Below are 24,687 nucleotides of genomic sequence, written 5' to 3' on the forward strand. Positions count from 1 at the left end.
TGGAGATGTCTTTGGGTATAAAATGAGTCTCTCATAAGGAGCATATAGATAGGTCTTGGTTTTTTATCCATTCTGATACCCTAAGTCTTTTGATTGAAGCATTGAGTCCATTTACATTCAGAGTAATATTTTTTGCAGAGCTGGTTTAGTGGTCATGAACTCCTTTAGTTTTTGCTTGTCTTGGAAACTCTTTATTTCTCCTATTCTGAATGACAGCCTGGATAGAGTATTCATGGCTGCATATTTTTCCCATATAGTATGTTGGCTATATCATGCCACTTTGCTCTAGCCTGCTGAGTTTCTGTGGACAGGTCTGCTGCTAACCATATGTGTCCACCCTTGTAGGTTAAGGACCTTTTGTTCCTAGCTCCTTTCAGAATTCTCTCTTTATATTTGTATATTGCAAGTTTCATTATGATATGCCATGGTGTTGACCTGTTTTTGTTGATTTTTAGGGGAGTTCTATCTGCCTCTTGGATTTTTATGTTCATATCCTTCCCCAGATTAGGGAAGCTGTCAGCTGTAATTTGTTCAGATAAACTTTCTGCCCCTTTTTCTTGCTCTTCTCCTTCTGAAACTCCTATGATATATTATTTCACTTTATCAAATTGCTGAGTTCCCTGAATCTATATTCATGATCTAATGGTTTTTCACTCCCTCTCTCTTCTTTTCACTTCATTATTTTCCAAAATTTTATCTTCTATATCACCTGTTCTCTCCTCTACTACTTCAGTCCTCCTTGTTATATCCAGTTTTGCATCTCAGTTATATCATTTTTATTTCAGCCTGTCTAGTTTTTAGGTCTTTTATATTTGCAGCAAGTCTCTCTGGTGTCTTCTATGCTTTTTTCAAGTCCAGCTAGTATTCTTAAAACCATTGTTCTAAATCCTTGTTGAGGTATATGCTTATATTTGTTTTGTGCAAGTCCCTGGCTTTGATGTCCTCTGACCTTTCTTCTGGGGAGAATTCTTCTATAATTGTTATTTGGGCTAAGTTTTTGTCTCTTGTGTGTTATGGAAGCTTGTTATGTTTCCTGCACCTCAGAGTACTGCTATATTTAAAAGAAGATTTACATTGTCCAGGGCCTGGGCATGCAGGAAGTTTTTGATGCTGTGCTCTGTGTACTCTGCTGTTGTGTTTTGGCTGCTCTTTCCCCACAGATCAGTCCTCTGCAGAGTTCCTCCTTGCTTGTCATGAGGAGTATTTGGACCTTTATGTAGGTGTTCCTTGATCTGTTTGTTAGAATAAGCCCAGGTGGGGGGAGCCTGATCCAAAATAAAGAGTAAGGAAAAAGGAATGAAAAAAATAAAACGTCAAAAAACTCTAAGCCTGATTCCAAAGGTGGCAAGGGGCAGGGGGTGGGAGAAAAGAAAAACAGAAGCCTGATCCAGAAAAAGAGAGAGAGAAAAAAGTAAACAAAAAAGAATACTAACAAAACCCCATAAAGCCTGATTCCAAAGGAAAAAGAAAAAAGTATAAGAAAAAAAATTAAAATGTAGCCCGGTCTTATTTTTACCAGAACTGAAGAGATGTTTTGAAGCACTGATCAGTAAACTCTGTGCATGCCTTTGCTGCTCTTCTGGAGGAGAGGCCTGCTGCAGGGAGGGTCTGTAGGGAGAGTCACTCCTGCCCCAGTAAAACTGCACTTGCCAAGCATAGGAGGTATGGTGTTTGACTTAAGAGGTTCCCACCTCCACTGAGACTGCTGTGCTGCTCTCTGATGTCCCACTATGTTGGTGGTAAGGTAAAATGGCGACACCCCACTCTCTCAACCCAGACAAGGACTCTCACCTCCCTCCCCCTCCCCCCCCCACCTCCACCCCCCCCCCCCCCCCCCGCTATTCAGGAAGCCTTCACAGAAAAGCAGGGCTGTCTAACACTACAAGTCTCCTGGGTTTTATCTTTGTCACAGCTGGGATTTAAAATTTCAAATCTTAAAGGAGCCAGCACAGCACTGACCCGCTTGCTCCTCAAGAATAAAGTTTTGCTGCACTGTGACTAGTGACCTTTGTCCCAGAAAAACCACCCCACGGCTGCTCAGTGCATGGAATCTATGGTGTGGCACCTGGAAAAGCAGTGTCCTGATTATCCACCCGCTCTTGCACACCTTTGTGCCCTGCTGATGAAAGGCCACATGTTGGCGCCTACAGAGTCTTTTGTACTTGAAGAAGCAATGTACCCTTTTCCACTTGTATCCCAGGAAGGGGAACAATCCCTCCCAGTGCAACCCAAGAGATTTCTACACAAGTTTATATGCACTCTTGGACCAGAGCCCTCCTTTTCCCCAGGAGTGTGAACCAAACCTCTGGTGAAAGTCTCATTATTCCAAAACCTCAGAGATTGAACTCCACACACTCTTTGCAAAAATATACTGCAACACTTAGTTCTCCTGGCTCCCCAGTCTGTGGTCTAGAGAGGTTTTCTTCCTGTGTGAACCCAATGCCACACTCTCTCAACCCCTTTCTCTTTCTCTACCTTTCCTCTCCCCGCAAAAAGGGTTCCCTCCCCTCTGCCACATCGAGTTTTTCTCTCCCCCATTTCACTTCCATGCACCTCCCATCTGGCACACTGTCTCCCTCCAACTGTGGAGATCCTTCTTCCAACCCGCAGAACAATTTGCTGGGTGTTCCAAGTGATCTGACCTCAATGCAGCTGTGTTCAAAGGACAAGGAAAGCCCAGGGTCCTCCTACTTCTCCACCATCTTAACTCCTATGGATTGCGTTTTAGAATGTCATGGAATCTAACCTTTTCATTTTACAGTTGAAAAAACTGAGTTGGCCAAGTACCTTAGTAACTAAACAATCTTAAAAGCAAAATCTTTCCCATTCTTAATCCACTGTCTTTTCTACTACACCCAAAAATGTGTACATATCCCAAGAATTCTCTGGGACAACTTTCATCATACACATTTTGATTCTGCTCTCTGACCAAATATAAAAAACTAAATTATTAGCATTTATTTAAAGCTTTTGAGTATAAATATCTTACTAAATAAACTAATTTTACTTGTACTATCATTGTTTGTTTCCTTATTCTTATCAAAACAAGAGTTTGAGTCATTTGCTGCCCTTTTTGCAAGTGTGGATTTTCATATTTAAATGTATTTTGTTCTTTTGAAGTGAAGGCCTTATTTTGGATGCAGAATTGTATTGACAGGAAAAGACTAGCAGCCACCTTTCCTTCCCCTATGCCACAGACATTAATAAATTTATAAAGCAAGAAATAGGATCCTGTTTCAGCTTCTTGTTTATTTTAGAATTCAGATTACAGGTTGACTTGGCTGATAATTTGTCTTGATAGGTTACTTTATTACTAGGATTAAAGACATGAAAGAAAATTTTAATAACTTTCATTTAAATGAGCTAACCTTAAAATGATCCCCACACACACAATTTCATATTATGTTGGGAGCACTGTGAAATAAATAGAGAAAATAATACTCTTTAAATATTATTCAACACAATGGAAAATAAAGAGAATGTCAAAGTAAGCTAATCAGTTATATAACAAACAGAATAGACTTTTTTCTACTATGTTGCCAACATGGTTTTAAATAATATATGGTTTGATATTTAAAGATATATTCAAAATGCTTAATGCATTATTAATAGGAATATTTCTTCTCATTTTAAATGATACATGAACATTATGTAAAAATTTTACTACATCCATACACAAATAAATATACAGTGTTCATTTTTGATAACAAAACATAAAAGAATTATAATTTCATAGCATATTTGATAATACAAAATAATAGGTACAGACTTGTGGGTTTAATCATAAGAATCTTAAAAATAATGTTGAGCCTTCCTCCCTATACCCTCCTCCTAGTTTCAGATGTAAAATAAACAAGACCATTATCATGCAGAATGTTTAGGAGACATTTCCACTATTGTGTTCCTAGTGGTAACTGGGCAGGAATTAGGCCTCTTTACCCTATTACATACTTCTCACTGAAACAGTTGGTTTTTACCTCTGTTCATATAATAGAGCAAGGAAAACTCAGAAGAGAAAGTGGAATATGCTATGACTTTTATAAAATTTTTAGTAAGGAAAAAAAACTACTAAGACATAGTTGTCAAGAACCAGTATATTCTGCAAAACAGAAAGCATCAGAAGATGAGTATCCTGGAGACATCAAAGCCTAATAGATAATTAGGTATTGAAATGACAAAAAATATTGTATCATCAATAAAAACAAGTAATAGAATTGACAGGAGAAATCTGTCATGAAAATCCTATTTCATGACTATCTACTCACAAAGCCTAAACATATTAAAGCAGATTTGATTCACTTTGTGTATTTTTGGTCCTACCTCATGCTTTCCAGCATTACCATGTCTGATAGTAACCAACAGCATCTTAAAGAATTATAATTTTCTGTTTTGATCATATTCATATCCTTTGACAATATATGTTTCTTATTGGTGAAATTGTTAAGGCCCTGGCACTTTGGAGGCTCATCTTTAATCACATAACTATATTAATACTGTGTTTATATGAACACAATTAAAAATCAACTGTATGTTATTCAACATCTGAAACAAAATTAAGTAAACTGATGTATGTATTCATAATTCTGTCATTTTGTCATTTAAAAATGAGTATTTTAAAGAAATTAACTATATATTTCACATGTTAATGTGATAATATGTTACTCATTTTTTCCTCGTTTTTAAAAATAATATAGCAGCAGTCTCCCATTGTCATACTTTGGTTTATGAACTTTTTTTAAAAAGCTGAAGAAATTAAATATTTTCATTCATGCCCTCTTTTTTTATATATTTCACCATTTATTTTTAAAGTCTGAGTTTTATTTTCTTAGAAAGCCTAATCTGGCTATTATAATAGGTTTTGTTTAAGATTTGAATTATTTCTGTGTCGATAATTTCAGTATGTTATGATGTGTTCTGAAAAATATAGAGTGATATATTTCATATATTACAATGGAAATAAGGAAATGTTTTTTCAGTAAATGGTTTTTTATTTTAGCATGTGTATTTCCAGTTTTATATGAATCACAAAAAATGTAGTTTAATATGTGAATACATTATCTGTCATATGTCTCACATGCCTGTTGACAAATGTGATGGGGAAGATGTTACTTCTACTTAAATTCTGGGTCTTTTAGCAAAAAATTCAGTTTTAAAGGCCCTGTACAGAAATCTTTCAGCCTTGTGTTGCCCATGTTAAAAGTTAAATCCTTGAATTCTATTTAGAACTTTCTAACATTAATTAGTTGTATTACTTGTGATATTTATATCTTGCTCATGCTATAGCCATCCATGAGTAAATTTTCCAGATGGTGGAAGGAGTCATTTGACTTATTCCCCATTTGAGCTGTCATGACTTGTTCTACTCTGTAATTCAGAAATTACTGATTTGTTTTTGTTATTGAGCTCAAGAGTTCCAAGTTATAGATCTAAATACTCTACCATTCTACTTATATTTTTTCTCCATCTATGGAGTAACATTCATCAAATCCTAAATAGTTACTTTAATTTTCCATGACCAAATGTTTCAGTGTTTCCTACTATAAGCATTAAGTGTGTCCTGGAAGTGAGAACTCTAATGAAAAATCAGTGTATCCTTCTAGAAGTTACTCGTCTTTTTTAACTCTGTTGCCTCCTTCTAAGCACAGTATACCACTGTCCTAAGTACACACAACATACCGTAGTGATAAAGAATGTATAGAGAGATAATGTACTCCATTATGATTATTTACTGTTTTACAGTATTTTCCATATTCTTTCCCCCACATTTAATCCTCTCAATGACCCTTTGCAGTAGCTAAATTATGTTCCTTTTGATCATTTTACAGATAAAGAAAAATAATACAGAGATAATGAGTTTCGTGAAAACTAGATCATTCAGTAGGTGGTATGGAATAACTGGATAAAAAAGTGCGGTAGAATCATAACTCATAGCTAAAGCCAGAATAAATTCTAGGTGAATCAAAGACCTAAAAGCAAAAATAATGTCCCCAAGTCTATGAATTTCAGAGTTCTTGTAGCTTATAAGGAAAACCTAGATGCTATAAAGAAAAACATTAATAAATCACAGACAAAAGAATAGTTTTCTTAATATAGAATGACTCCTGCAAATTGGCAGGAAAAAGACCAACAACATTTTAATAAGAAAACTAAAAATTGAAACCACAATGAAATATCATTTTCACTTACCAGAGTGGCAAAAATCAGAGTATTTGGTAGTTCATTTATTGGTACAACCTCTCTGGTGAAAATGCTCAAATTATAGTTCAAAGTATAGACCTAGGGTTGGGAACTTCTGCAATTCTTTCAGGGTGTCCATAAGGTCAAAACTATCTGCGTGATCATATTTAGGTCCAGTTGGCCTTTTTCACATTGTTGACATCAGTTCTGATAATCTAAACGCAATAGTGAGTAAAACTGCATGCCATTTAGCACAAACTAAAGCAGTAGTACCACATTTTACTAGCATGCATTGTATTCTTCACCATTATACACCTATTGTATCTGTCATGACTTGTCATGTCATGACTTGTTCTACTCAACTTGTATTCATTTAAGCAAACTCTCTAAGAAATAATGTGACTATGAAGAAGTCATGATGATGGAAGGACCAGTCTCTGAACTTGGACACATTCCTTAAAGAAGACCCAGGAATTAATAACTTTGTACTTAAAATTTCCTTTGGGTGTGAAGTTGGACTCTCAAGACAGCTTTTCTATTACTTCCCCTAAATACCAAGAAATAACACTGACAGCACAAGGAAGACATTCTCTGATAAAGTTCTCCATGTCTATGACCATATCGAAAATATTGCTGATAATTTATACTTAAAAGGTATGATTGGGAATTATCACGAGTTTGTTGTATGTTTATTAGATGGCTATTTGCCAGCATTAAATATCAGCCAAGTCATAGTTGAAATACTTGTAGGAAATAGGGAGCTACTTGGAAGAAAGGAAGTAGGAAAAAATAAAAGTGTAAATCAGAATCTAACCTGAGTATTTTGCCATAGGGTAAAAATGAAGGGCAGAGACTTAGTAATGGTCTTCTAATTGGTCCCCCCATTAATTTGCAATAAAATGGCTTGGCTTTTAATGAAATCTGTGATATTCCTAGATCCTGCTTATAAATCATATTTTGCATTTACTTCATTCTTACTTGACTAGCTATTTTTTTTATTTATCTTTAACTATGGTATATGTTTATGCCCTTGAAAAGCCTTTTCCTTTCCAAGTATTCCTGCCTAGAGTTTCATCTCTCTCTCTCAACTTCTTTCTCAATAGTCCAAATCTATATACTGTCAAATTACAGATGTTCTCCATACTTTCATTATTAATTCAACTATTTTACTTAATGTTTTACTCCTCTTTGTAGGGTTCATTATCACTAATGATATTAATTGTAAGGGTCATAAGTAACTAAACCATGAAATTAAATTTAAAAAGTTTATTTTTCACTATGCTGCACCTTTTATTTTTCCTTGCTGCGGTAAACTTCCATTGACTAGATTTTCAGACCACTCAGCCTAAAATTATTTTTTCCCTTTTGAATATATTACTGAAGATATGATAGGCTTGTTAAAATTTTGTATTTCCTTAATATATAAGCCTACACGTGAAAGAGTATTTCTCTATAGCTAATCTTTATTACTATCTCCTTCAAACTGAAGGCGCTTGTCTCAGACATACATTATATGTTAAACCATATAGCAAATGAGTGAATGAAATAACACAAAATTTAAAATCTAAATGACTATTCAACTATGCATGTCACTGTAGCGGTTTAACTCTAGGACATCAAAATCTTAAACCTTACCAGGTAAGGGGCAGTAGGTAGGAGAGACCATTAGAGGAATTGATTCCAGGTTCTTCAGTAACCTCTTTTCTGAAGGTCTTTGCAAAACATTGTGCAGTTTTGTGGGGGTATTTTTTAAGATTTTATTGTTTATTTATTTGAGAGAAGGAGAGAGAACAGGAGTGGGGGTGGGGAGCTCAGTGGGACAAAAATCCAAGACCCTGGGACTCCTGGGTGGCTCAGTTGGTTAGGCCGCTGCCTTTGGCTCAGGTCATGATCCCAGGGTTCTGGGATCAAGTCCTGCATGGGGCTCCTTGCTTGACGGGGAGCCTGCTTCTCTCTCTGCCTCTGCCTGCCGCTCTGCCTGCTTGTGTTCTCCCTCCCTCTCTCTCTGTCTCTCTCTCTCTCATAAATAAATAAATAAATAAATAAATAAATAAATAAATAAATAAAATCTTTAACCAAAAATAAAAGAATCCAAGACCCCGAGATCATGACCTGAACCAAAATCAGACACTTAACCAACTGAGCAACCCAAGTACCCCCATCGTGCAGCTTTTCAAAATCTAGTCAGCTGGAAATGACATCTGTATTCTCTTCATTTGCCTTTTTATTGGTAAAAATTTATTGATGCCTTTTAAAAGCCAGGGTGCTGAGAGCTTTAGAACTCTTGAAGTTCATACTATGTAAAAGATATTTAAGAGCATGTGTGAAGATAAATTATATGTAAAGACACATTTAAAATAAGCCATATAATAATGAGTTACTATTGACATGCTTGTTTTTCTCCTACAGCAGCAATGATAATTATGTAAATAAGTCAAAAGCCACGTTGTTTAAAAATTGATGATTTTAACATTAAAGCCTGAAATGGGTTTTTTTTTTTCAACATTGGATAAATATTTAACTACAGAAATGTGGGCAATTTAAAACAAGACACAATCCAGGTAATAGATGGCAAGGGCCAGAGTAATTGTTTTAATTGAATCACATTTATAACAAAGTCATACGTCAATTTCTTTCATTTATCCAGATTGATGCAGACTTTGAACAAATAGGAAATGTAATCTGCCATACAAGAACACTTTATTTTGTAGCTGTTAATGGACTCTTGAAATTTTCTTTTGGCAGATGGAGATGGACACATGGATCACTTACTGCCAGGCTGTGAAGATAAAAACTGCCAGAAAAGCATCATTTACTTAGCAAGATCTGGAACGAAACAGGTATATCAGCTTGTTTTTTAATGTCAATACAGTTACCTTCTTAAAGAAAATCTTCAGAGATTAGAAAAAGTATCTGAATAATCAGAACACAGTGATACCCTATATAAATTATTGACTTCCTCATTTTAATTTAATGAAATGAATTTGAATATTTTTGTGCTTATTTATTGAGAGGGAAGGCACTGTTATAATCATTTCTGGTGAAGAAGACCAATCTTGGTCCTGTAATTAAATGACCTATTAGCATTTTACAGGCTTGGATTATTATAAAATGCACTGTAACTGTAACAAAAGGTTATGGAGAAGAACATCACATCTATTGTCAAGGCTAATCTTGTCTTTATTTGTGCTAACTAGATCCGTTTCATTCTCTCAAGCTAACTTTTTACCTGTAGCTTGTGGATTAACAGTTTAAAATCCAATGGTCATAGCAGATTACTGTGGCAATGATAGGTTGTAACACTGAGAATTTTTCCTTATTGTTAGAACTACCAGAGAAAACCAGTATTATTATATTACAGGATTTAATCAGTTTTGTTTTCTATCTTAGGGTAAGAAATTATTGCCCTTACAGGAAACTACATTTTATAGTAAAACACTAAAGAAAAATCTTCATAAATCAATAGTCTAAAAACATTTAGCTTCTGTACCTATAAATTTTATTATCTTAAGCTTTTTTAAGTTTTTAATCACTGAAAACATGAGGTCAAGTAACACCTAGTCATGTTTCATAGGTATAAGTAAACATAGTAATTATAGCCTGGCTTCAAGCAACAGACTATTTTAAGAATATTTTCAAATTATACAGTCATCTCTCTCTAGGAAGATAAATGTCACAGTTCTTTGGTGACTGTTAAGGATGTCATATTAATAAAAAATCTTTTTACTTTTTAGACCTTAATACATTTACCTTAATAAGAACACTTTATCCTCACTAATAAACTGTCAACCTTTTCAGAAGTTTGTGATAACAGCATTTTGTGAAATTTCCCATCTTCTTCCAAAACAAAACCAACTATTTTTTTCAAAGTCAAGTGAATCATTAAAACATTTTCATGATAAATAATATTTTTTTGCTCTTAAGAAAGATTGAAAAATTAATCTAAGATATAAATGAGTTTTTTTAAACAGCTTATTTCCTATAAATATGTATTTATTATTAGCTATATTTTCTCTTTTTCCTTGGCAAGTTATGCTTTCTTTGGAAAACCTAGAATATGTTTGGGGTGCCCAATGTACTAGTCCCTTTTCAAGAAACCATTTTTAATATCGTTTCACTTGAAGCCATATAGAGTCACCTGCTTAAAAGAAACCTGTTTAGCCTGCTGTCATTTCAAGCCAGCGGCGCTGGTTTGAACATCTCTAGGGCGTGTGCCAGTATCCATACTTTTAACTAATTTTAGGCATATTTATAATTTTAATGGTATGATTTCCTCTCTTCAGATTTTTACTTTGCATTAGCTTGAGTAGATTAGGGTACTCAAAAGAGAAATGGATTTCCAAGAGCTCTTTTTCAAATCACTTTATTCTCTCTGTTCTCTTCATTACAATCAATATAAAAATAAAGAACTTACTAAAAGTAGATTCCAGCTGTTTTGGTGACAAAGCTCATCTCCCTGGATGGGCAGAACTTCTTCAGTGCTGGTGTTGTCAGGGAACCTCAGAACTCTTGGCTCTGAAGATATTGACTAAAGTCATTATCATGTATAAAAGGCAAAACGGGGGAACAAGGGAGATTCTGTCATCTTCTTTCTTCCTAAGCTGATCCTTCTGAAAGGACATCAGTACTAGATGATATTACAGTTTGCTCTCATTTAAAAAAATATTCATTTGCTGGGGCCTACATGGCTCAGTCGGTTCAGCGTCCAACTCTTGGTTTCCACTAAGGTCATGACCTCAGGATCTTGAGATCGAGCCCCCTGCTGGGCTTCATTCTCAGCGGGAGTCTCACTTAGATTATCTCTCTCCTTTTCCCCCTGTCCTTCCCCCTTATTCTCTCTCTCTCTCTCTCTCTAAAATAGGTAAATAAATCTTTAAACAATATTCTTGAAATTACATTTCCACTCAACACAGCTTTAAAATGGGGAGATTCAACTACAGGAATCAATATCAATTCAAACCTAAGATTCTGTGATTTTGTGAAAAATTTTCAAAGGCTCTATTGTACCAGTTCAAGGAAAAATGACTACTGATGAAATTTAAATGGGACTTTATTTTTTCTAGAGTATTAATTATCTGTTCATCAAAGTAAATTGTAATATCCTTAGATTGTGGAGATAAAGAAGTTTAAGTAAGATGATGCTTATGAAGACTTTTAATAGATTGTTTGTTTTGCAAATGGTGAATTTTTTTTTCTAAAGTAACTGTAAAATCTAATCTTTTCCTCTTATTCCGTAGTGGGTTCCAGTCCTACAGGAGTTCAGCAACAAGGGCACACTCTGGGGTTTTGTGCCATTTGTGCATGAACAACGACCAACTGAAATACCACTTCCAATTACCCTTCATATTGGAGACTACAACATGGATGGCTATCCAGATGCACTTGCCATACTGAAGAATACATCTGGAAGGTATGGAAATTAAGTCAAGTGAGAAATATTTGTAGAAATTCTTTGATTTGATACTTTGTTAACTGAATAGCACCTAAACATGGTAGAGTACCTTAAATAAGGAACATGTTAAGTTTGGTTCCTAATTGTTTATGTCGTAACTAAACTTTCAGTGGCTTAGAATACCTGTTCTTTTCCACAAATTTATCTTCTGTAGAACAGAAACAAAAATTTGAAAAATATTTTTCATTCAAAAATAGTTTATTTTTAAAAGGCCAAAATTTTTTTCTTTAAAAAGAGTACAATTTAATATTCAATTCAATAAATATTAGCTGAGCCTTTTTTATGTGTAATTACACACGATCCCTACGGTCAGGAAGCTTCCATTCTGTCTCCAGAGACAAGCCAGAAAGCAAATACTGAAATATCTGTATTACATTCAATAATAGAGGCACATACAGAGGACAGAGTGATTGTACTCTTTATTTTTTGTGTGTTTTTTTTCCTGGAAATAGTTAAAATTTTATTTCATTGTTGGTTTAATTCCTGTATGTGAATATAGTTGATACACAATGTTACATTAATTTCAAGTGTACAACCTTGTGATTGGACAAGTCTATACATTATGCTGTGCTCACCACAAGTGAGCATAATTGTGCAGCACAAGCACGGCATAAGTGTGCAGCTACCATCTGTCACCACACAACACTATTACGATACCATAGACCAATAATTCTTATACAGTCCTTTTATTCCTGTGACTTACTCTTTTCATAAAGGAAGCCTTATCTCCTACTCCCTTTCACGTGTAAGGCCAAAATTTTTAAAAACAAATGACCCAGTTACATTTTCAGACTGAAAAACATCATGCTTAAGAGCTGAACCTTGGCTTCAGTCTGAGTCCAGCCACTTATCACCCATGTGACCATAGGCATATTACATGAACTCATCTGTAAGACAAGAGTAATAATTGTATCTGTCTCTTGCAGTTGTAGTGAAGATTAAACGAAGTAAAAATAAGTGAAGGAATTAGTGAGTACACACAGACTTTTAGTGAATATTGCCTTACTGTTGTTTGTTTATAACTGCACGAAAATTTAAACATGATTATTGATATTCTTCATATACATGAAATGTATATTTACTACATTATCAGTGATTTTGAGTGCTGCAACTCCTTTTTTTCCTTAAGTACAGGTACCAGTAAATAAACCAACATAGTTAAATTTATAATTAGACTGACTTTTTGCAGATTCTGGTATGACTCTTCCTAAATTTTAATACCTTATTGTTTTCTTCCTATGATTAATTATATTTTTGGCCCTTATTCATTACTATCTCCTGTATCATTATCTACCCACAGTTTTTCCTCTGTGCATTAATTCACTCTGGAATTAATGATGATTCAGCTTCACATTTCCTACCAGGCACATGATGCAAAACAACTTCCCTAGGGGGGAAAAAAAAAAAGATATATTGTTGCTTTTAATACCAAACAATGTCATCTAGAAATCTGATTTTTAGAGGAACATATATTATTAGTGAGTGTCCCTAAATATTGTAGAAAATTATGGACAGTCTGTACTTAAATTTTCTAAGGATTTGATTTGAAATTATAATTGCTCTAAGTTATATATGTGGAATTTTCAAGGGACATGGTCATCATGCTTCATAACTATGTGTCTGAAGCAATTTTTTAAATTTAATTTTACTTTTTCAGTGTTCCGAGATTCATTGTTTATGCAAACACCCAGTGCTTCATGCAATATGTGCCCTCCTTAATACCCAGCACCAGGCTTTCCCAACCCCTAACTCCCTCTCGTCCAATACCCTCCCATTGTTTCTCAGAGTCCACAATTTCTCGTGGTTTGTCTTCCGCTCCAGTTTCCCCCAAATCACATCTCCTCTCCACCCAGTGTCCTCCGTGTAATTCCTTGTGTTACACAAGTAATTGAAACCATGTGATAATTGACTCTCTCTGCTTGCCTTCTTTCACTCAGCATAATCTCCTCCTGTTCCATTCTTTTGTTGATACAAAAGTTGTGTATTCATTCTTTCTGATGGAGGTGTAATATTCCATTGTATATATGGACCATATCTTCTTTATTCATTCATGTGTTAAAGGGCATCTCAGCTCTTTCCACAGTTAAGCGACTGTGGCCATTGCTGCTATGAACATTGGGGTACAGATGGCCCTTCTATTCACTATATCTGTATCTTTGGGGTAAATACCCAGTAGTGCAATTACAGGGTCATAGGGAAGCTCTATTTTTAATTTCCTAATTAATCTCCACATTATTTTCCCAAAGTGGCTGCACCAACTTGCATTCCCACCAACAGTGTAAGAGGGTTCCGCTTTGTCCACACCCTGTCCAACACTTGTTGTTTCCTGTCTTGTTGATTTTGGCCATTCTAACTGCTATAAGGTAGTATCTCAATGTGGTTTTGATTTGAATCTCCCTGATGCCTAATGATGATGACCATTTTTTCATGTGTCTGTTAGCCATTTGTATGTCTTCTTTGGAGAAGTGTCTGTTCATGTCTTCTGCCCATTTTTTGACATGATTATCTGTTTTGTGGTTGTTGAGTTTGAGGAGTTCTCTTTAGATCTTGATATCAGCCCTTTGTCTATAGTGTCATTTGCGAATATCTTTTCCCATTCCGTGGCCTGCCTCTTTGTTTTGTTGACTGTTTCCTTTGCTGTGCAGAAGCTTTTGATCTTGAGGAAGTCCCGAAAGTTCATTTTCACTTTTGTTTCCTTTTCCTTTGGAGACATGTCTTGAAAGAAGTTGCTGTGGCCAATGTTGAAGAGGTTACTGCCTATGTTCTCCTCTAGGATTTTGATAGATTCCTGCCTCACGTTGAGGTCTTTTATCCATTTCAACTTTATCTTTGTGTATGGTGGAAGAGAATGGTCAAGTTTCATTCTTCTATACATAGCTATCCAAATCTCCCAGCACCATGTACTGAAGAGACTGTCTTTTTTTCACTGTATATTTTTTCCTGCTTTGTTGAAGATTCTTTGACCATAGAGTTGAGGGTCCATATCTGGGTTCTCAACTCTGTTCCACTTGTCTGTGTGTCTGTTTTTGTGCCAGTACCATGCTGTCTTGGTGATCACAGCTTTGTAGTAAAGCTTGAAATCGTGCAACATGATGCCCCCAGTTTTGTTTTTCTTTTTCAACATTTCCTTAGCAATTCGGGGTCTTTTCTGGTTCCATACAAATTTTAGTATTGTTTGTTCCAGCACTTTGAAAAATGCTTGTAGAATTTTGTTCGGGATGGCATTGGAAGTATAGACTGCTCTAGGCACTATAGACATTATGACAATGTTGGGGAGGAGTCAAGATGGCGGAGAAGTAGCAGGCTGAGACGACATCGGGTACCAGGAGATCAGCTAGATAGCTTATCTAACCATTGTGAACACCTACAAATCCAACGGGAAATCGAAGAGAAGAAGAGCAACAATTCTAGAAACAGAAAATTGATCACTTTCTGAAAGGTAGGGCCTGCGGAGAAGTGAATCCAAAGCGACGGGAAGATAGACCCAGGGGGGGGGGGGGGGCTGGCTCCCGGCAAGTGGCGGAGCAACGGAGCACAAAATCAGGACTTTTAAAAGTCTGCCCCACTGGGAGACATCACTCCAGGGGCTAAACCGGGGGGAAACCCAGGCGGGGTCAGCATAACCCCAGGTCCCGTGGGGTCACAGAAGGACTGGGGGTGTCTGAGGGCCGCGGAGCTCGCAGGTATTGGAGCGGGGAAGCCGGCTACAGCAACAAAGCCGAGGACTGAGCTCTCAGCCTGAGGTTACCTTGTGCCAGTCGCAGGCTGGGTGGGCTCGGAGCGCGGCCGGAGGCCACGGAGACGGAAGCGACCGGGCACTTTTCTCCAGGTTCCAGCAATTGACTGCTTTCCTCCAGGCGCGACCGCAGGCCAGGGAGGCGGGGCGGTTGGGCGCTTTTCTCTGAGGGCGCACTGAGGAGTGGAACCCCAAGCTCTCGGCTCCTCCGGGCCGGATATTGGGAGGCCGCCATCTTCATTCCCGTCCTCCGGAACTCTACGGAAAGCGCTCAGGGAACAAAAGCTCCCAAAAGCAAACCCGAGCGGATTACTTAGCCGGGCCCCTGGCAAAGGTGGTGCAATTCCGCCTGCGGCAAAGACGCTTGAGAATCACTACAACAGGACCCTCCCCCAGAAGATCAACAAAAAACCCATCCAAAACCACCTTCACTCACCAAGAACAGCGGAATTCCACAGCACGAGAAAGCAAATCTTATCTGGACAAAATGACATGGCAGAAAAACTCACCACAAAAAAAAGAACAAGAGGCCATACCGAAGGCTGGAGACCTAATCAATATGGACATTGGTAACATGACAGATCTAGAGTTCAGAATGACAATTCTCAAGGTTCTAGCCAGGCTCGAAAAAGGCATAGAAGATATTAGAGAAGTCCTCTCCGGAGAGATAAAAGCCCTTTCTGGAGAAATAAAAGAACTAAAATCTAACCAAGTTGAAATCAAAAAAGCTATTCATGAGGTGCAATCAAAAATGGAAGCTCTCACTGCTAGGATAAATGAGGCAGAAGAAAGAATTAGTGACATAGAAGACTAAATGACAGAGAATAAAGAAGCTGAGCAAAAGAGAGACAAACAAATACTGGACCACGAGGAGAGAATTCGAGAGATAAGTGACACCATAAGACGACACAACATTAGAATAATTGGGATTCCAGAAGAAGAAGAAAGAGAGAGGGGAGCAGAAGGTATATTGGAGACAATTATTGGAGAGAATTTCCCTAATATGGCAAAGGGAACAAACATCAAAATCCAGGAGATGCTAAGAACGCCCCTCAAAATCAATAAAAACAGGTCCACACCTCGTCACCTGATAGTAAAATTTACAAGTCTTAGCGACAAAGAGAAAATCCTGAAAGCAGCCCGGGAAAAGAAGTCTGTAACATACAAGGGTAAAAGCATTAGATTGGCAGCAGACCTATCCACAGAGACCTGGCAGGCCAGAAAGAACTGGCATGATATATTCAGAGCACTAAACGAGAAAAACATGCAGCCAAGAATACTACATCCGGCTAGGCTATCATTGAAAATAGAAGGAGAGATAAAGAGCTTCCAGGACAAACAAAAGCTGAAAGAATTTGCAAACACCAAACCAGCTCTACAGGAAATATTGAAAGGGGTCCTCTAAGCAAAGAGAGAAGACCCTAAAAGTAGTAGATCAGAAAGAAACAGAGACAATATACAGTAACAGTCACCTTACAGGCAATACAATGGCACTAAATTCATATCTCTCAATAGTTACCCTGAATGTTAATGGGCTAAATGCCCCAATCAAAAGACACAGGGTATCAGAATGGATAAAAAAACAAAACCCAGCAATATGCTGCCTACAAGAAACTCATTTTAGACCCGAAGACACCTCCAGATTTAAAGTGAGGGGGTGGAAAACAATGTACCATGCTAATGGACATCAGAAGAAAGCTGGGGTGGCAATCCTTATATCAGATCAATTAGATTTTAAGCCAAAGACTATAATAAGAGATGAGGAAGGACACTATATCATACTCAAAGGGTCTGTCCAACAAGAAGACCTAACAATCTTAAATATCTATGCCCCTAACATGGGAGCAGCCAACTATATAAACCAATTAATAACAAAATCAAAGAAATACATCGACAGTAATACAATAATAGCAGGGGACTTTAACACTCCCCTCACTGAAATGGACAGATCATCTAAGCAAAAGATCAACAAGGAAATAAAGGCCTTAAATGACACACTGGACCAGATGGACATCACAGATATATTCAGAACATTCCATCCCAAAGAACAGAATATACATTCTTCTCTAGTGCACATGGAACATTCTCCAGAATAGACCACATCCTGGGTCATAAATCAGGTCTCAATAGGTACCAAAAGATTGAGATCATTCCCTGCATATTTTCAGACCACAATGCTCTGAAGCTAGAACTCAATCACAAGAGGAAATTTGGAAAGAAGACATTATGACATTGTTTATTCTTCCAATCCATGAGCATGGAATGCTTTTGCTTCTTTTTATGTCTTCTTCAATTTCTTCCATGAATGTTCTATAATTCCTTGAGTACAAATCCTTTACCTCTTTGGTTAGGTTTATTCCCAGGTATCTTATGGTTCTTGGTGCTATAATAAATGGAATTAGTTCTCTAATTTCCTTTTCTATATTTTCATTGTTAGTGTATAAGAAAGCAACTGATTTCTGTGTATTGATTTTGTATCCTGCCACATTACTGAATTGCTGTATGACTTCTGGGAGTTTCAGGGTGGAATCTTTTGGGTTTTCCATATAAAGTATCATGTCATCTACAAAGAGAGAGAGTTTTACTTCTTCTTTGCCAATTTGAATACCTTTTATTTCTTTTTGTTGCTCTGACTTCTAGTACTGTGTTGAAGAACAGTAGCGAGAATGGACATCCTCGTCGTGTTCCTGATCTAAAGGGAAGTCTGTCAGCTTTTCCCCATTTAGAATGATATTCACTGTGGGTTTTTCATAGGTGGATTTTATGAAGTTGATGAATGTTCCCTCTATCCCTATACTTTGAATCGTTTTAATTAGGAACAGATACTATATCTTGTCAAATGCTTTCTCTACATCAATTGAGAGGACCATGTAGTTCTGCTCTCTTCTCTTATTGACTTGTTTTATCAGATTGATTGATTTGTGAATGTTGAACCACCCTTGCAGCCCAAGGATAAATCCCACCTGGTCATGGTGGATAATCTTTTTCATGTACTGTTGGATCCTATTAGCTAGGATCTTGTTGAGAATCTTGGCATCCATATTCATCAGGGGTATTGGTCTGAAATTCTCCTTTTTGATGGGATTTTTTCCTGGTTTGGGGATCAGGGTAATGCTGGCTTCACAGAAAGAGTCCAGAAGTTTTCCTTCTGTTTCTATTTTTTGAAACAGCTTCAGGAGAATAGGTATTATTTCTTCCTTGGATGTTTGGTAGAATTTCCCCCCAGGAAATCTGTCAGGTCCTGGGCTCTTGTTTTTTGGGAGGTTTGGGGGTTTTTTGGTGTTTTTTTGTTTGTTTGTTTTTTAAGATTTTGTTTATTCATTTGATAGACAGAGATCACAAGTAGGCAGAGAGGCAGGCAGAGAGAGAGGAAGGGAAGCAGGCTCCCTGCAGAGCAGAGAGCCCGATGCGGGGCTCGATCCCAGGGTCCTGGGATCACGACCTGAGCCGAAGGCAGAGGCTTTAACCCACTGAGCCATCCAGGCGCCCCTTTTGGGAGGTTTTTGATCCCTGCTTCAATCTTGTTAGTTGATATTGGTCTATTCAGGTAGTCAATTTCTTCCAGATTCAGTCTTGGAAGTTTATAGGTTTCCAGGAATGCATCCATTTCTTCTAGGTTGCTTAATTTATTGGTGTATAACTGTTGATAATACTTTTTGATGGTTATTTCTATTTCCTTGGTGTTAGTCGTGATCTCTCCCCTTTCTTTCATAATTTTACAATTTGGGTCCTCTTTCTTTTCTTCCAAACTTTTTCTTGTGGTTGAGTTCCAGGTTCAAAGCATCGTGGTCTAAGAATATGCAGGGAATAATCTCAATCATTTGGTAGTAGTTGAGCCCTGATTTGTGGCCCAGTATGTGGTCTATTCTGGAGAAAGTTCCATGTGCACTCAAGAAGAATGAAAATTCTGTTGTTTTAGGGTGGAATATTCTGTATATATCTATGAAGTCCTCATACTCCAATGTGTCATTCAAAGTTCTTGTTTCTTTATTGATTTTCTGCTTCAATGATTTATCTGTTGCTGAGAATGGCATGTAAGATCCTCTACTATTAATGTATTCATTTCAATAAGAGTCCTTATCTTGATTTAACACTTGGCTTATGTAGTTGGCTGCTCCCATACTGGGGGCATAAATATTTACAATTGTAAGATCTTCTTGGTGGATAAACCCTTTAAGAATGATCTAGTGTCCTTCTGTATCTCTGACTGCAGTCTTTAGTTTAAAATCTAATTTATCTGATATGAGAATCACTACCCCAGCTTTCTTTTGAGGCCTGTTGGCATGAATGATACTTCTCCATTCCTTCACTTTCAGTCCCTATGTATCTTTAGGTTCCACATGTGTCTCTCATAGACAGCATATGGACAGGTCCTGTCGTTTTATCCAGTCTGCAACCCTGTGCCGTTTTATGGCAGCATTTAGGCCGTTCACATTGAGAGTGATTATTGAAAGATACGTTTTTATTGACATCATGTTGCCTGTGAAGTCCGTGTTTCTATAGATTATCCCCGTAAATTTCTGTTCTGTGACACTCTTGGGTCTTTCTTCTTTTATAGAACCCCCTTAATATTTCTTGTAGTGCCAGCTTGGTCGTCACATACTCTTTTAAACCTTCTGGTCTTGGAAGCTCTTTATCTCTCCATCCATTTTGAATGTCAGCCTTGCTGGATAAAGTATTCTCAGCAGCATGTTCTTCTCATTTAGTGCCCTGAATATGTCTTGCCAGTCTTTCTGGATTGCCAGGTTTCTGTGGACACGTCTGACGTTATTCTGATGGACCTTCCTCTGTGTATAAGGAATCTCTTCCCCTAGCTGCCCTCAGAAGCTCTTCTCTAAAATTGTGATTCATCAGTCTCACAATTAAGTGTCTCGAGGTCTTTCTAGATTCTTTGATCTTATGGGGTATTCTTTCTGCCTCTAAGACATGAATGCTGGTTCCATTCCCCAGATTGGGAAACTTTTCATTCAGAATTTGTTCACCTCTATCTTCTAGTCTTCTATCTTTTTCCACCCCCTCAGGGATCCCAATAATTCTGACGTCGGAATGTTTCATGGCATCATTTATTTCCCTAAATCTGTTTTCATGGCTTCTAAGCTGTTTGTACCAGGCCTCCTCCTGATCCTTTTTCTCATCATTTTGTCCTCTAGATCACTAATTCTATCTTCTGCCTCAGTTACCCTAGCTTTAGAGTATTTAGATTAGAATGGATCTCACTGATAGCAAATTTAACTTCTGCCAGATAGGCTCTCACTTCTGCCCTTTGAGATTCTATGTTGTCACTATAGGTTTTCTCCAACCTAGCCATTGCCTGGGTAGTTGTTACCCTAAATTCCCTTTCCGACATACTGTTTATGTCCATATCCAATAGTTCTGATGGAGAGGGCACAGTCTCCTAATTTTTCCTCTGTTGGGTGTTCCTCCTCCTAGTCATTTTGATGAGAACTGGTTTAGGGGATGGATAACTGAATATATCAAACACAATCCAGGCAAGGTGCACCCTGGAATGTTTCAGAGCAATTAGAAGTCACCACCAAAAAGAAAGAAAAAGGATAAAAAGAGAGAGAGAGAGAAAAGAGAAAACCAGCCAGAATGAGCCCCAAAAGTAAGATTTATAAGGTATATAAATAAAAACGGACAAATAAAAAGACCGACAAAAGTAAATGGTAAAGATAAAGAAAAAAAGAACCCAGCTAAAATGAACCACAAGGATAAGTTTTATATAATACCAGAACAAAAACAAATATACAGAAACACTGACAGAAGAAGAAGATGGGAGGGTGGTTATAAATCCTCAATGTGGGTGAGAAAAGTTATTTTAGTTCTTCCTAGTTGTATTTTGATATCTTTGGTAAAGGACTCAGCTTTCCAGAGATAAAGGGTGATTAAAATTGGTTTATATATAGGGGTAGTATTGATTATGGAAAGAGGATTACCTTGAAGTTTATATCTGTAAGTATATTTAAAAAAATAGAAAAGAAAAAAAAACATAGCTATATGTATGAAAACAGTTCAAGTTAAAATGTTGTTATAAATATGTTGTATTAAACCTCTAGTTTTAATGATAAGTTAAAAAAATTAAAAAGAACTAGAATCCTGAGACTAAATTAAAAATAAAAGTCGTATCTATGAAATATACAGGTTTTAGGGCAATACCGGGAGCTTCATATATTATTTTCCCCTGATGTTGGGGTTTTACAGTTTTATGGGGACCATGTGGTGGTTGTCCTCTCATTCTTTTGGCTTGCCTTCTGGGGGAGGGGCTTGCCACATTGTTTTTCAGTCAGTCTTGCTTGGGTTGAGTACTCCTGCCCCAGGGCTCTGTGGAGACTGGTTTTTCAGGCTTTTGTTCCCTGGAGGTTTTTGTTCTTTGGTGGCTTTTTTTTTTTTCTAAGATTCTAATTATTTATTTGTCAGAGAGAAAGAGTGAGGACACACAAGCAGGCAGAGTGGCAGGCAGAGGCAGAGAGAGAAGCAGGCTCCCTGTGGAGCCAGGAGCCCCGATGCAGGACTCGATCCCAGGATCCTGAGCCTGAGCCGTCTCTGGTGGCTTTTTGCAGCTTTTTGGAGGTGTAGTGGGAAGCATACTGCACCCAGACCTCTGCCTCAGAGAGAAGCCTCAGTCTGCTCCCTTCTGGGTGGTCCAGAACACACAGACTCCCCCTCTGCAAACTTTCTGAACAGCACAACCTCCCACAGGTGTTGTGCACCCCCAGCCACTACCTCATTGGTCACCTGAGGTGCCCATTTGTCTCTGCACCCCCGTGTCGCTAAAACCACAAGCGATATTGGTCCATGGAGCCCGCTTCCAGTGATTGCCTTTGCCAGGACCGCTGTCTGGGTTTCAGGCTTACACAGGGAACGCTCAGTGCCCATAGCTGTGCAGATCGCAGATGGCTGTGGCCAAGGAATCCCGACCACAAGTCGTGCCAGGTTCTCCCAGGTGAGGGCTGGGAGCATCCAGACCCTTGGCTGGTGGCAGGAGACTGGGGTCCTAAAGAGCGCCATGTGGCACCCACACCAAGCTGTCTCAGGTGCAGGCGGGAGTGTGCTCACAGTCCACCGTTGTGCAGGGTGTGCAGATTGCAAGAGACTGTGTGCCTAGAGAGCACCAGCTGGCGCCCACTCCAGAAGTTCTCACGTGTGGGCAGGACTACGCCCAGCTGAGCAGTGGTGCAAGCAGTGGACTGGAGGCTGTGCTGCACTCTCTCTGGCACAGTTGGTCGCTGGCAGTGGCCATCCTGGGTCTGTGGGCTTAGGCCCGTGACCGCCCGTTTCCACCAGTAACCCCTTCAGATCTTTTGCTCTTTTTGAATGCCTTCAACCAGACTCCAAGCTAATGCTGGTCCCCAACCACAGGTCACTTTCTTATTGGGGTATTACTTTCCAACGGGTCACTTCAGGTGGCTCCCTCCCTCTTCTGCTTATCCTCCGATATCCGTCTGAGCATTCCCACTCCATGTTACCTCTCCACTGTTGTCTTCTGCCACCAAAGAGATCCAGAAGTGTATAATCTTACATCTCGGGCTAATTTCATGGGTGTTCAGAGTGTTCTGGTAGATATTTAGCTCACTTTAGGGGGCCAGTTGAAACAGGGTCTCCTACTTCACCATCTTGCTCCTCCCACTGTGTGAAGCAATTTTAATGTAAAATGAAACCTCTGAACTGAATGTATTATTCCTTTTAAAGGTGTAGTGGCACATGAAAACAAGGAAATGTAAGATTATTTTATTCTGGACATTAATTTTATTCAATAGAACAAGGAATTGCATCTGAAATTCATTTTAAGTCTATGATTAGTCATCCTTAGAAGAATATCCAAACAATTAATGTTTTGGTCATAAGGTTCTTTTTTTTTTTTTTTTTTAAACCTAGTGAGTTATTTTGTTGTTGTTGTTACATTTTAAGTCCCAGTATAGTTGACATACTGTGTTCTATTAGTTTTAGGTGTATGATATAGTAATTCAGTAACTCCATTCATCAGCTGGTGCTCATCACAAGTGCCCTTCCTAATCCACATTACCTATTCTCCCTACTCCCCTCCCCTTCCCTCTGGTAACCATCGGTTTGTTCTCCATAATTAAGAGTTTGTTTCCTGGCTTCTCTTCTCTCTCTCTTTCATTTTCTTTGCTCATTTGTTTTGTTTCTTAAATGCCACATCTGAGTAAAATCATATGGTATTTGTCTTTCTCTGACTGACTTACATTACTTACCGTTATACATTCTAGCTCCACCCATGCCATTGCAGATGGCAAGATTTCATTCTACTGAGTAACATTCCATTGAGTATATATTATCATAACGTTTTTATCAATATTTTCTTTTTTTTAAGATTTTATTTATTTATTTGACATAGAGAGAGAGAGAGATCACTAGTAGGCAAAGAGGCAGAGAGAGAGGGGTTAAGCAGGCTCCCTGCTGAGCAGAGAGCCCGATGCCAGGCTCGATCCCAGGACCCCGAGACCATGACCCGAGCCAAAGGCAGAGGCTTACCCCCACTGAGCCACCCAAGTGCCCCAGGAGGATCATTTTTTATAAGCATTTTATATGTAGAGAGCAGCACACTTCATTAATTACAGAGAGTGGTGAATGATATATGAATGTGTATGCTTGTCTTTCCAGACAGACTATATGATAAATTTCATTACTTACATAGTTTTGCTACCAAGATAAATTCCAATAAGCCTTTCCTATATAATCAATGAGTCCATTGCCAATTTTTGCATTAAACTATACATTATAAAGTAAGCTTTTTAGTTGTTGAATCATTAACATATATAGTTAACTTTTATAAATGGTGGAGGAGTACTGGGAATAATATAAGTATATTACATTTATAAAAATCCATTTTATTTCATTTAAATTAGCTTCCTTACTAGAATAGGAGCCGCAGTTTCATGATCTCTAAAGAACAATAACAGTGCTCCTTCGTAAAGCAGAAACGTGAAAAATTTTGAACTCCTATTTTTGTAATTCTTACCAGCTATATGAATTAGACTAATGGCACTATGGAATCCATTTCTCAGGATGACAGAATGGAAAATGACTCTCCTGTTTGTCCATGAACAAGGCAGGACTTAGATTCAGACCTCTCTTAGGTACGTACTTGTGTTCAGATATATTAATGAAAGAAGAAATACAATATACACTTCTTTCACTACATTATATATCCCGTAAGTTTAAAAGAAAAGCTTATTTCTAAATGCAGCTTAGAAGAGAAAGACAAAACCATGGACTTTGGATTCCAGTTTAAATGCTAGTGTGCCACTTAGGAGTTGTTTCCTTCAACAAGGTATGTCAACAAGGTATCTATGTATCTCCA

At 37.8% G+C, this 24,687-nt stretch overlaps 1 protein-coding gene across 1 annotated transcript in view; it reads left to right on the plus strand.

Annotated features, from left to right (window-relative positions):
- The window catches only part of ITFG1 (integrin alpha FG-GAP repeat containing 1), a 316,107-nt gene that overhangs the window by 137,308 nt on the left and 154,112 nt on the right, over window positions 1–24,687 (plus strand). The window contains exons 9-10 of the mRNA XM_080828159.1: window positions 8,923–9,017; window positions 11,415–11,587. Of these exons, the coding sequence (XP_080684285.1) occupies window positions 8,923–9,017; window positions 11,415–11,587 (268 nt within the window). The remainder of the gene's footprint in view (window positions 1–8,922; window positions 9,018–11,414; window positions 11,588–24,687) is intronic.

Source organism: Martes martes (assembly GCF_963455335.1).
Source record: "Martes martes genome assembly, chromosome: 17".
NCBI lineage: Eukaryota > Metazoa > Chordata > Mammalia > Carnivora > Mustelidae > Martes > Martes martes.